Genomic DNA, 14,314 nt, shown 5'->3' with positions numbered 1-14,314 from the left:
AAAGGAGGCAAAGCTTTCTCATTTTATTTACTTTGGGGAGAATAACCACCTTCCAGTTGGTTGGGGAAGAAAGCAAAAGTGTAAAAATCCAAATGATTTTGCAAGAGTAACAAAAGCTCCAAGCTCTCAAAAAAAATTATTTGCTAACAAAACATTTTTAGGCACTATTTTAATAGTAGAAATCAACTGATTACACTGACCTAGAATGAAGTAACTTTAATGATGGCATTTCAGGGGAAACATTTCACATAATAGGAAATAGAAAAAATTTAAAATAAGTTTTATATATTTTGAACAAAATAAGTTTTGTTATATTCTGAACAAAAGAATTACTTTTAAAAATCAACATCTGGTAACAGAAAAATAATCTAAAAAAGTACTCATGTAAATTGAAGGGAGGTGCTATTATTTATATGAAAGTAATTGTAAAATTCACAGAGCAGTATAGTTTGGTTTTGTCACCAACACACATTTATGGTAAACAATATTTTATCTGTTGTTTATTTTTAATTAGAAAATAGTTTAATTAGAAAATCAGAAACAACATATAGGTGGATTCTGAGTTGTTGTTTATGCTTAAATTTGATGTAACTCAAAACTATCAATATATAAATATATACTAAAAGTGTGAAATACCATAACTGAACTACACTGAATGGTATGGTTATGAGATTCACAGTCTTGCCTGATTGGCGGCCTCCAGTATTAGTGGAATTAAGGTAGGGTTCACTGGACTGGTCACTGGTGTCAGAGGTTATCGACTCATTCATTTCCTGAGAGGGACATCAGCCTTTCAAGTTGTGTAGAAGGCTTTTTCCAACTGGGAACTCAGAGAAATCCTCTAACATTCATTCACAAGGAATTTAAGTCAAATACATTTACATACCTGGGGGAGGGAGGTGGGTAGAAAAGACAAGAGGAAGAGAAGGGAGAGGAGGGGAGGAAATTGACAAGGGAGACACAGTCACACACAGAAAAATACTACTATTTTGGGGATATGGCACTGTCATTTCAATAGATTCGTCTTTTCTGCCCACCCCCCCAATCTTTTGAGCCTAAGATCCTTTTTATAAAACTGACCATAATCTCTTTAAGCTCTTAGAGTGCTTCTTTCACATAAAATAGTCCTATGAATCTCCTAGAATGCTTTCCAATTTGTCACCTTCCTGAAGTCTTCTGGTTTTAATTTTTTTCTCATTTCCTACTTGTTTTTAGTGCCAGAAAGACCTGTGCTTGACTCAAAACGCATGTTTTATATTTGTGAAAGCCAAATGTTTAGTAGTTTGATTTACCATAGTTCTTTCAAAATGTTTTAAGAATGAGTTCAGGTACCTACAAAGAATCATCAACGCACTGGGGAGAAAAATTAAGGAATTAACCTATCACATGCCCGTTGGTCATGACAATCTAAGGTTTCTTCGTTTAAAAAACGAAGTACACATTTCATCCACCGTTTTCTTTTCCTTTCTTTTCTTTTTTCTTTTACCTCTAAGAGCACAATGCAAGGAGCCCAAAGAGGTGCCTGAGCCAACGTCCCTGTCAACTATAAGCAATGAGTGACTTCAGTGACTTCTATTACAGCAGAAACAATGCTTTGTTTGGTTCTTCTTAAAACTAGGAGGAGGGGCAGTGGCACTGCGGTGAGCTACTCCACCCGCGCTCTCCTCCAGGCAAATGGGGCTGGGGTCTGCAGCCTCTGCGCCGCCTTCGCCTTCGCAGCCGAGCGCCTTCCCGCCCAGCTAGCCTCCCAGGGTCGCCAAGACCCCCAGGCCAGCGGATCCGCCCTTTCCCTCCACCTCCCGCCCCAGCAACTTCCTCTCCCCTTACCCTCCCTCCCCGGTCACCTTTTCCTTATTCATCACATCACCACCCCCTCTCTAGAAGTCAAACCTTCCAAAGAAAGCTGGTGATTTCTCATTAGTGAGGGGCGTTTAGGTTTGTCCTTTCGCCCCAAGAACACCAAACAAAAGAAGCCCTTGCCTTCACTATTTTGAAGGCAACACCTGGCACAATCCACTACTTTTACTGCATTTCCAGATGTATAAAATTTATAACTTGGTCCCTTATCTGTGACAGGTCAGAGTCTCCCCTAAGAGAAGTGAGGTCAAGGGGGAGAGGGAACCAGGCCCCCAGGGACTGACCACCACCGCCACCCTCACTCCCCCAACAGGCCAAACCTAAAATGGAGCTGTCTTCAGACAGACCCCTGGCGCCGTCCTTTCGGGAAGCCAGGAAAACGTGGCAATGCGCCTTTAGAGGATCGGGAAAAGAATTCCGCGGGGAAGGAGGTGGAGCGGCGACCGCGGAGGATTTTAGGGAAGCGGCTCTCTGGCCCCGGGGCGAGGTTTCCTGCTCAAAAACTGCGGACCCACACGTCGGGCAAAGTGTTCCCCATCCCTCCCACCCGCTGCGTTTCAGCAAACCACTGGCATTGCTGGCAAATAACTTTTCCTCAAATTCTTATAATACGGAGTCAAATGAAAGAGTACTCGCCTGGGTGCGCTGGTCTTATAGTAGAGGCACTTCAGAATTGGGGGGGTATTTTGTTTTTGTTTCCAAAAAGCAAAATTCCGTTCTCATTTAATTTCCTTATCTGGAAGCAAAATGCTCTGGCTTAAACACAATTGTTCCAATTTGAGAACTTTTACACAGCTGTAAAACTCTCTTAAACTTTTGCCTTAAATATCTTAACACATTTCCCCAGGTATAATTAAATTATGGAAAAACAGGAACCGATTAGCATAAATTTTAAGTTTTCCAGACAAATTACCTTCATGTTTCAAAAACAAGCAACTTTCTTTCTTTTTGGTCAGTTATGTTTCAGCAAAGTATTCAAAGCAATACAATTAAATTCAGAAAGGGGCATTATTTTAAGACCACCATTTTGTAGAAAGTTTCGTTAAAAAAAAAAAAAGAATAGAAAAAAAAAAGCCCTACTCTGTTAACATACTTCTCTCCCAACGAAAAGGAGAAATATAATTTTTTTTGTTACTCCTAACAAATATTTTCTGAAACATGCTCAATATTTCCTTATATGATTTCAAATGGAACAGCAATTGGGTTAGAAAAATCATTCAGTAATAAGCATTACATTATTTTGCCCAAAACAGCACAAAAAGAAGTTTCATGTTTTATTTTAAAAATAAGTTCATATTTTTCACCTGTACAACTTAAACATGTAGTCTCCATAATGTAAAGATACTTTTGCAGTGAATATTCTGTCTGTAGAAATGACACTAAATAACATAAACATACAATTCCTTCCCTGTCTCCCAAAGCAATGAATCAAAGTTTATTCTTTAAATCTTAATCTCATTAAAGCAAATAATCAGCTGAAATAAGAGTGTGGACTGTTTCCAAGTTATTTCTCTTAATATCATCACTTTGGGCTTATCTGAGAGAAGAGGACAGGGAGATGGAAAATGAGAAGGAAAAGAAGACCAGGAGTAAAAGATTAGGCAAGTGAGAAGACATCTTCAGGTTTTAAAGATGCCTGTGTGGGAAGCAAATCTGTGGAGAAGAAAACATCTAACTGGAGGCCACAGGCACCTGGCTGGCTAGGTCGGTTAGAACAGTTACAGCATGTAACTCTTGATCTTAAGGTTGTGAGTTTGAGCCCCACATTGGGTGTAGAGAGAATACTTGAAATAAATACAATTAAAAAAAAAAAAAAGAGGAGGGAAAAAAAGAAAACTGAGGCCAGAGTTCTGGTCCCATATTAATGACTTTATGACCTTAGGCCAGTCATTGAGCTTCTCTGAGTCTCAGCTTCTCATCTGCAAAGTGAGACCAACCAGTCAATGTTTAAGTCTTTCAGTTTCCATGTAATATCTAGAAATAACCTTTCTTTTGGTCAAAGTGGAATCTCTCCCTGGCCAGCCCTTTTTTAATCACAAGGAAACACAGACATGAAACTTTACTGCAGTCACTTAACACATTGGTGTTAACATTATTTCCCAACAGAAAAGAAAAAGATCTCTGGACTGCCTCCCATCTGCCCCTGGAGAAAAAAACATAATCAATAGTAAGGGGCAACTGGGTGGTAAAAGAAAGTATTGTAGTAACTTTCCAGAATCTTCTTTTTCATGATACTCATTAAGAGCATCATCTCCATGTCAAAGGATTCACTCTAGAAAAAAGCAAAGTGTTTGTCAAATGGCAAAGCCTCTCAGTGGCTTCCTCATTAAAAATTTGATCCCTACTAATTCCTCTTGCTACCTACAGTCCTATATTTAATAAGCTTAATAACAGAATAACATCTTTTCATTTGTTCTTATTAATGCTCACAAACTTTGTCATATTATAGCTCTTAAATGTGTTTTCAAAACAGTATTAATCAAGAGTAGATCCAAGACACTAAATTCATCAGAGCAGAAGCTAAAATACTAGATATTCAAATAGAATTGTTACTGAAAAGTATTGTAAATTTTCAGTTAATTTCAGTAATACAAGAAAATATATACCAAAAGTATAGGTTTTACAGTACACCTAAGTAAACAAAAGGATATGTTTTTTACAGTGTAGGTTTAAACTATTGAAAGTTCAAGTGATTTATTTTTGCAGTATAATGAGGAACAAATTTGGTACATGTTCATGAGAAACAAAATAAATGGAGCTTCCTAAATTAAGAAAATTCCCTGAAAAATGTTTAACAATCAGAAGGAAAAGGAGTTAGACTACTTCATCCATGCCATTCTGATGGGAATATCAGTTTATAGATGAAATCATCTGGAGTACAGTAGGATATGGTACCCATCTTGCCAAAGTGGAGAATTGATGCGGGCTGTCAAGTTTTCTTATATGTCTCCAGTAATCTTTTTAAAACATTAGTCAAGTTAAATATTTAATGGGGGGGGGGGGGAAGTACAGACTAACCTGGGGCTGATGAAACCTGGTTGAATGACCTCATCGTCTTCTGAAGAACCTAAAATCAGAGAGCTCAAGTAAGTACTATATTAATTGCCTATTTAATTGCCTCTTCTTCAGTTTAACGGCTTATTAGAAAGCAATAAAATGCCTAGGTGTTTGGCTCTGTGAAGTGACCTGTAAACTTTTTTTTTTAACAACTTAAGACTCACCTAGCAAAATCATATAACCAATTGGCATAAACTCGACTTTCATTCCTATTAAAGGACATTTGTTTAAGAAAACATTTTACACAAGACCATTAAGATTACTCTTAATTGTTCATGAGCCAATTTCATGAACAATACAATTTAAAAAATTTTTAAAGCTTAATTTTACACTGTAATTCCAAAATCCCATTTTTTAAAACCACAGTTAAAAATCAACCTAACACACAATATTTTATTGATGAACTTAACTGACAATTCTCTTCAGATAGATTTTAGAAGATAAATTGTGTGATTCTAATTGTGGTTCTATATCACTCATATTGGGTCCATTACATTCAAATGCTTTGTGAGAAAAAAATTAATAGTAGTACACTTAATTATTAAGTATATTTAATTAACAGTATCTAACATGTATGAACCTACATTTTAAAAAGCAAAAACAGTTCTTGTTTCAAAACTATGAAGAAGTACTGATGTTTCTAATATATCCATGGGCAGATGTCATGACACAATAAAACTTGCAATAAAGAGGTTGTCCAGTAATGAAGTATAGCAATTAGAAGAGAAACTCCTGCTGGCAACTGAATTATTTTTATCCTGGGTAAAGAATTATTGAGGTTTGGAAAAATAGATTAGTTTGAACATGCATCCACTCACCTGCTACCACCCAGGGTTGTCTTTCTTCCCTTAACTAAGTTTTACACGCTCAATCTACTGTATCAACTCACGAAAAATAAAACATAATGTGTAAATTCTTTGAGGTGCAATCTAATTGTCTTCTCAAAATGAAACGGAGACTTTTCCAAGTGTAAAGTTCTACTGAATGGTGACCCAAGATTCTTCCTACAAAGGATGACAATCCCACTGAGTACGATTTGAAAATAGAGGAATATTGTCAACAAAAGGCACGTGAACCTCTATGCATTAAATCCTTCATTTATCCTGTGTTTACAACTAGAAGACAATGACAGACCCTAAAGTTAATAAAATTCATTAAAACTTACTGAAATAGAGCTGTCCTTTATATTGAGTCTATATTGTTTTATTTTGTACATTTGGTTGATGTGGACATGCATTTAAATATTAGATATAAACTTCAGCAAAACCCTAGCTCATGTTTTCCTATTCTAGTAGCCCCAGCCTATGCTTAATCCTCTCTATCTGCTTATAGTTATGGAGAAGTTCAAACCAACATAAAAACAGTCAATAGGGATTTGTCAAAAACCTTTTTCAAATAATTCATATAAATTATTATAAGCAGTAGACTCAAAAAAGTGAAAATCAAATGGTGTAAGAAAGCTAGCTACTAAATACACTATAAATTTAAGTGATAAAGATGTTCAGATTTTTCACTATCCAAACTTACCATATGATGTTTTTCGGTTACTGACAATTTTAATATTATCATCCCTTTCAAATAAAAAGATAGAATTGTTTGATAGACATTAATGTATTTCATTGATGCTAAGTAACGGTTTAAAACTTTCCAAAAGCAAGACTAGGTAAAGAAAGTAGAATTAAGTTTAAATATGGTTATTAAAATCTATCTACCCAATGATTACTGAGTAACTATTTTAGGAATGAGATAGGTAAATATTATATGTTCATATCATTACTATAGGTGACTGTATTTTGACATGAAGTAATGATAAAGAATAAAAAATAAGCCTTTAAATGCATGGATACTCCAAAAACAGCTTTTTGTAATTTTATACATGGGTATTTTCATTTGATACCATAATTTTTAGTAAATTTTAGAAAACAAAAATCTAATTAAAACTGTGACATCGTAAAGTAAGGTTTTCTGCCCCTTCACTAGAACAATCCCTATTCATCATTTAAATCTCCGCTTAGATCTCCTTTGCTTATTGTTCCATACCGAGTATAATGCCTCTCCATATAATACCATACCAAAATTATGACTGTAATAACCCATGAAAATGGTCCCTATCCCAACTTGATGCTATGCTCTATGGTGGTGGGGGGTGGAGGGGATTGCATATATTTATCTCATCATTGTGATCTTAGCATTCTTTAGTGCTCAATACATAGTTTTTAATGAACCAATGACTTAATGAATTTCTGAACGCTGGCTGACTATTCCTAGGATGCCTTTTATGAATTAAGTGGACTTGTATACAAAATTTTCTTAAAACCGTATTTTTATAAAAGAGAATGTGATAGGCAATTAATTATTTGACTGCTGCAAATGTAAATGTACATGTAAAGTGATTTCAATAATTTTATTTTCAATGTACAGGATTATAAAATTACTTAACTTATAAACTCTATTCACTACACTCTTAGATTTCATATTTCCTCCTGTTAAAATATGTAACCATATTCTTCTCAACTACTTTCCATATTGCTGTTAGTCCACTATTGTAACTATTCAATGTAAAATAAAGTGTTTACTATTTTGCATTATACACTGTAATTTCTTTAAAAATTGCCAAGTTCTTAAGCCCAAAGAATTGAGTAGTAATAAATAAAAATAAAATGCTACTACATGAAACTCAGAACTTTATTTCAATTCAATTTACATGTTAGCTTTTACCTCTAAAAAATAAGCTACTTTAAGGTGGCAAAAAGTAATTTAGCAATAAAAAACATTCACTATCATAAAAGGAAAATTATGTCATTATTCTCATTACTACAATTTCTCAACATTTAAAAAGATATTTTTTTTTTATTTTTTTTTTCAACGTTTATTTATTTTTGGGACAGAGAGAGACAGAGCATGAACGGGGGAGGGGCAGAGAGAGAGGGAGACACATAATCGGAACCAGGATCCAGGCTCTGAGCCATCAGCCCAGAGCCCGACGCGGGGCTCGAACTCACGGACCGCGAGATCGTGACCTGGCTGAAGTCGGACGCTTAACCGACTGCGCCACCCAGGCGCCCCTAAAAAGATATTTAAATAACAAATTGTTTCTCCTATTAGTATTTTCTAAGATAATGTAAATGTAGAGTACATTATAGTTTACTAAATTACTCATTTTACAGTTTACAACACAAATTAGTCTATTTACAATATGTCTCAATTATCATTGAACTAAATACATCTTTTGGAAAGCAAAATAGGCAACAATATGACTTTTCTTTCTTAGAATATATGAGAGAGGGGCGCCTGGGTGGCGCAGTCGGTTAAGCGTCCGACTTCAGCCAGGTCACGATCTCGCGGTCCGTGAGTTCGAGCCCCGCGTCAGGCTCTGGGCTGATGGCTCAGAGCCTGGAGCCTGTTTCCGATTCTGTGCCTCCCTCTCTCTCTGCCCCTTCCCTGTTCATGCTCTGTCTCTCTCTGTCCCAAAAATAAATAAACGTTGAAAAAAAAAATTTTTTTTTAAAGAATATATGAGAGAAAAAGTTTCAAGTGACTACTTAAGATCATATAGCAAACACAGTACACAAATATCAGAGTAAAACCTAAAGCAAGATACTTATTACATTTGCTATAACTTAAATACAACATATACATATATGAAATAAAATATTAGATGTAGAAGTTCAACATTGAAGTGAATGTGTGTGCTTTATGAAAATGTTTTCTTACTCTGTCCTCTAAAGGAACATTAATATATATTAAAACCCTTCATTATAATTATTTTTTGCAAATTAAGTCAATAGACTAAATTCAAATGCTGCCTAAGCAAAATCAGAAGAAATCATTTTGTAATTTAACTGAAAATCCTACTCTAATTATAGATAAAACTGAAAATGCTATATTCTTAACTACATGTAGAGACAAGAAGTTAAAGAAAACAATCTACTTTAAAGTAAAACAAATATTTACATGTGACTTTATACAGTTGAAAAACCATAGGTATTGGAATGTTAATACAGGAAACTTTGCATTTACTAGAATACTTAGAACGTTATCTTGAGAGAATGAAAAAATTTATATTACTTTAGGAAAAACATTTTAAATTGTATTTTTATATTTATGAAGTAATTTAAATACATCATTTTTTATTTATAACACATTATGTGAACCCTTAACATGAGAGGTTAATATTTATAATACAGCTGAAACACAGAGATGAATTTAACTTTCTCAACCACTTTACAAATTACAATTTTATTGGTTTCACATAAGATATGAGAAATTCTAGCATTCTCTTCAAATACAATACAGTAAAAAATTCTATTCCAGAAAATTAAAAAATTTCAATGAATAATAATTTAAGTCAACTGGCAAACTGTCAAGATTGTTTAAAGGCACTGACGTAGGCACAAATGTTATTTGGTAAACAATTCTTTAACTTGAACATGAATGTAGTAACACAATTAAGGCACAGCAGTTGGTTTTGCCATTGCAAACTGTATTTTTCACCATAAGAAACAACAGTTTTACATAATAAAGCTCATAGGTGAGTCCCTGTTGAGGTTGCACTGAATTAAAGAAAAATGAAAACAACAGTGGTTTGAAGAAGTCAAAATAATGGCAAAATTCCTGTCTTATTGAAGCTAATCACATAGACTTTGAAGGCCCACCAAAACTGTAAGATGAAAACTTCAGAGTAGCTTCTTGATATGATAAACAAAAATGACTCTAAATAAAGCTGAATACCACTAGTTAATTACAGTGTTAACAAGACAATTTTATTTGATAATACATTCTGAGTTTTAATAAACAACATTAACATGTTAAAAATTTATATCACAAGAGATTAACAACCTAATGAGAACTTTTGGTGCATTTGAAATACTTTCAATAAACATTTTAATGTAATAAAGATTGAGAAATGTTTTAGAGGCTGCTCACCCTTACATCACTGCCAGTGATCTAATAGTGTAATAAATGTAATACTAAATAAAATAGGATTGAAATTAGCAGAGGAGATTTACCAAGAGACTAATGAAAAAAGATAAAATTTATAATTTTTTCAAAATTTTAAAATTGTAAAAAAAAGTGTGTTTTCAGCCTATACAGTATACTAAATATTTTTGTTGAAACACAGAGTTTGAAAAAAATGTTACATAAAAGAATTGTTCAAAAAATATAAAAGTAGCCTTTTGGCTCTTGCATTCACAAATAAGAAATAGTGATTTGAAATATGTAACAAATTTAAAACATGTTTTTCCGCCATTAGAACTGGTAACTCAACACTAAGTCCTTTTTTCTATATAATTAAGCTTTTGTTCGGCCATGAAAAAACTAGAAACTGATTACTTGAAAATGAGCTGCATGCCCTTTGTCCTGGTTTGTCACCTTTGACCCTTAATTTAATGATCCTGCATATTGACCCATTCTATTTTTAGGAAAATAATGTCAAAGTTCTATGCCTAAAATAGTACTTTTCACTGAAATATTAAATGTATTACAACATTTTCCTTTCCAGGTAATTTCTACAATGGTTTCACAGCAGTGTTCATTTCATATAATGTAGAATATAGTAATATTATAAGCAATGACACCCTGGTGCTCATTCTGCTTCAAACAATAGAAAATTTCTTCAAAGTGCTAAATCAAGATCATTATCATTTCAAATTTTATATTTTCTCTTTACCTAGAAATTGCTTATATTATTATTGTTTCCAAGAATATATTTTATGAGTGATTTCTACCTTTATTAATTCCAATAATATGTTTTGATGTTGATTTTGATAGTGCCAGAATATAAACCTGAATAAAAATGGTAAATATCAAGTTCCTACTCAAAGTTACAGTGGTATCAACTATAAGTGTAGTTTTAGAGAGAAATCATTGGCTGCTTAAATTGGTTTTAAAATCTTGTCTTCATCTGCAAGTGGCAGCTTTCAAAGAAAGGGAAAACCTCTAGCATTGATCCCATTGATTTTACTGACATTATTCAAAATCAATTTTATACAGTAAATTAATACACTTTAGAAATAACACTTCTCTATCACAATTTCTGGCTCATTTCAATTGCAGCTGAGTAAAGAGAATAAATAAAAAAGTATATGTGAAATATAATACATACATTTCCTACAGTGATGATGCTACTTAAACCTTTACATAATTTCTGTGTACAGGTTTCAGGCAGATTCAGCAGTGACCAATATGGCTGTCTTGGTTCAGCACTATGGTCAGCGACTTTATAGAGAGTCATTGTGTCCAAGAACTACAACACAGTACACACGTACACAGCAGGCAAGTTTCTCAAACCAACGTGATTCTAGATTTCATATATTCCTAGATATGTTCAAATGAATCAATCCTAAGTTTTTTAATGTAAAGAATTTTCATTGTTCTCAGTGGCAAGCTAAAAATTATTTTTTCTCTTGTGGTTCATCAACAACAGTACTTATTTGTAAAGAAAATACAGTTCTTTTTAAAAGGCAAGAAAATTAAGTACAGGTTCTAAGCATTTAAACATTAAAACTTTGGGCATTTGTGGACTTACAGAATTTTAAGAGGAAATAAGATTCCATTAAAAATTATCAAATAAGAAAACTCCTTAGGTGACCCAAATTTTGCAGTGTCTCTTTCATAATCAATAGCTTGAAATACTTCTAAATTGTTCCATGTGTGAATCTTCACTTCCCATTTTTTTAAAAATCAACTCAACTATGGATCAAGATAAATGTTTATAGATCATTTTCTGACTGGGGCTTTCTAATATAGTCACCAAATTTGGTAGTTATGAACAGCACTTTAATCATTTTAAAGAGACATCAATCTTAAACCTGAGGACTGTTATGCCTATATGTTTAATTTAGTAACAAATTTTTTTCCCTTTAATCATGGTTTGTAAATTTCGATAGCAGTGTGTTATAAATACCAAAAAGAGTTACATGATCAGATAGCAGACTATCAGACAGGTAGGACCTGTTTAATCTTCTCTTTCTTCAGAGTGAATAGGGGGAAAAAAACACTTTAAATAAATCCACTGTGTTTACTAAAATCCTGGTGTTTTCTGGAATTTACATGTGCAACACACTTTAAAATAAGGCATTCTGAAGACTGACTTTGAATACTGCCACATTAACACTCGATTTGTTTCACTTACAAAGTATAGTTAACTGTATTTTCCCTCATAACAGATTTTTTAATTTAAATCCTGATTAATTTCACAATAAATTTTTCACTGTTTCTGAAAGATGTTTGGCACAGACATACAATAAGATACAACAACTGGACAAGGATTAGTAAGAACTGATCCTTGAATCATTAGGTTTCAGATCTGTTAATAGAGAAGCACCTGTACACAGTTCTTATAACCAACATTCATTACAAGCTGATCCAGATACTTAAGTGCTTGACATTTTCCTATCAAGCAATGATTAGCTGATCCTATTTATAAAATAGAAAACTCAAAGCATTTTGTTCATTTGTAGTATCCCTCCCAAGTACTAGAAAGAGGCCTGTGTGATTTTAATTCCTGAAGGTGTTTAGTAAATCTAGGCATGCTGTATTGTCCTATCTCATACTTTCAGAGATGATAAAGAATTTGGGAAGCAAGACTTCTCCCCAAATGGACAAGGGTCTAATTATTAATCTACATGGAACATTATTATATGTTCTGTTTTTAACTTATAGTATGACTCCTCTATCAAATACGTGCAAGTCCACTGCAGAAAAAAAGGGCATAAATTTCATCACAAATATTTTGAAAATTACATAAACTGGCATACATGTCCAAGAATTTAATTTTAAATTGTAATGTTTCCCTGAAATCTTTTATAAAATTGTGATGTGCCATAATTTATGGTTGGACTTAAAAATTTGTTTTAACAACAAATGAATTTCAAAAAGCATTTTTGCGTCATCACCTAGGTAAAACTCTGGTAATAATCTGGACAAAGAAGGCAAAGAGGAGGATTTTTTTTTCTTTGATCAGAGTAAAATTTCCTAAAAGTCACATTTTCCAACAACATTGTAAAATGTTTTAAATTCATTGTAATATTAGTTTCCACGTATAATTTTAACTTCCACAATGTTTGTGACTAAGAAATAAAAAAAACAATAAAACAAATATAATTCATTTTTCCCTTGCGTTAACAACTGTAGATATAAAAACCTTCACTGGAGAACTGTAATAATACCTGGTAACCTTAAAAACCTATGGATGAAAACAAATCCACAGAAAGAACAGAAAGGAACTCAAGGAAACACAGGAACCTAAGATTTCAGTCTGTGTTACATGAAACAATTCAAAATGGCGGACTATTACTTACATTTAAGAAATTTCCGCAATGAGGACACTAAATACATACTGTAGGATGTTACTCGAAAACATTCAATGTTTACCAACGTGCAATTAAAAAAAAAAAAAGTTTTGGAGTACAAATCCTCGTAATGCACCCGCTTCCGATGTTCCAGTCAGCAGTCGGTTAATGCTCCTGCGAATGCATCGCTTCTTTTTTTCTTTTCAAAAGCAACCTAAATCCAAGTGCGTTTTTCTCCGTTCTCCTCAAACTCTTAGTTTTAATTCATGAATTTACACCACCGATACCGAAGCAAAAAGGATCCCCGACGCCTGCCCGCTACAAAGCAGCTCCGCTGGCGGAGTGCGGGAAGGGCAGGTGCGGACGCCCTCTGCTGGTGCGGCCCCGCGTGTCCGAGGCGCCAGCTCCGGCCGCGCGAACCGACCGCCGGTACCGCAGCCGGCGCCGTACCGTTGCGACCCCGAGTCGTCCGCTCCCCCTCCCCGCCTGGCCCTCCCGCTTCCAGCCGGCTCCGACCGCCGGGCGGCGACCGCGGCGGAGAGGCAGGGCGACCACGCTGGCGACGCAGCGCCCGCACCGAGCGCCGACCCAGCGGCACCGAGCGGGGAGAGAAAGGTGTGAACCCGGAAGTACATCGACCGCCCGCATCTCAGTGGTAACACTGGGGCAATAAATCAGGGCCGGCGAAGGAAGGACGCGGCTTCTGCTCCCGCACGACAACTTGCTGCGAGACCTGTCACTTCCCCACCTTGCCCTGTCCTTTCCCCTCCCAGGCGCTCGCGCCTCCTCCTTTCTTCCTGCTCCTCGGCACCTAGCTCCCCTCGACGTTGCTCACGTGCCAGACCCGGGGCCGCGAGCGGCGTCCGCACCCGCGCGCAACCCCGGCCACACTCGCGCTCGCCCGGCCGCGGGGCGCGCTGCTTACCTCCGGGGCCTCATGGTCGCGTCGCTAGCCCGGGTGTGAGCGGGGTAGAGGGTGTGAGTACGTGTGTGGCGTTCAGTCCGGGGGGACGGGGCGGAGGAAGGGGCCTGGAGTCTGTCACTTCCTGAGGGAGCGCGGCGACCGGAGACCCGGGACGCGCGCGGCGGGGCCGGGAGGGGTCAGC

The 14,314-nt window shown here is 35.7% G+C and overlaps 1 protein-coding gene across 1 annotated transcript in view; it reads right to left on the bottom strand.

Annotated features, from left to right (window-relative positions):
* LIN28B (lin-28 RNA binding posttranscriptional regulator B) overlaps positions 1–14,308 on the bottom strand; it is a 135,618-nt gene extending 121,310 nt beyond the window's left edge. Inside the window, exons 1-2 of the mRNA XM_040474275.1 lie at positions 14,134–14,308; positions 4,876–4,924 (exon numbers count right to left, since the gene is read on the bottom strand). Coding sequence (XP_040330209.1) covers positions 4,876–4,909 — 34 coding nt within the window. The 5' untranslated portion in view covers positions 4,910–4,924; positions 14,134–14,308. The remainder of the gene's footprint in view (positions 1–4,875; positions 4,925–14,133) is intronic.
* Between the last annotated feature and the right edge of the window lie 6 nt (positions 14,309–14,314).

Source organism: Herpailurus yagouaroundi, unplaced genomic scaffold, assembly GCF_014898765.1.
Source record: "Herpailurus yagouaroundi ecotype Mexico unplaced genomic scaffold, PumYag 139, whole genome shotgun sequence".
NCBI classification, from domain to species: domain Eukaryota; kingdom Metazoa; phylum Chordata; class Mammalia; order Carnivora; family Felidae; genus Herpailurus; species Herpailurus yagouaroundi.
Note: the sequence above shows the minus strand (reverse complement) of the source record. Positions and strands in the feature narration are given on the sequence as shown.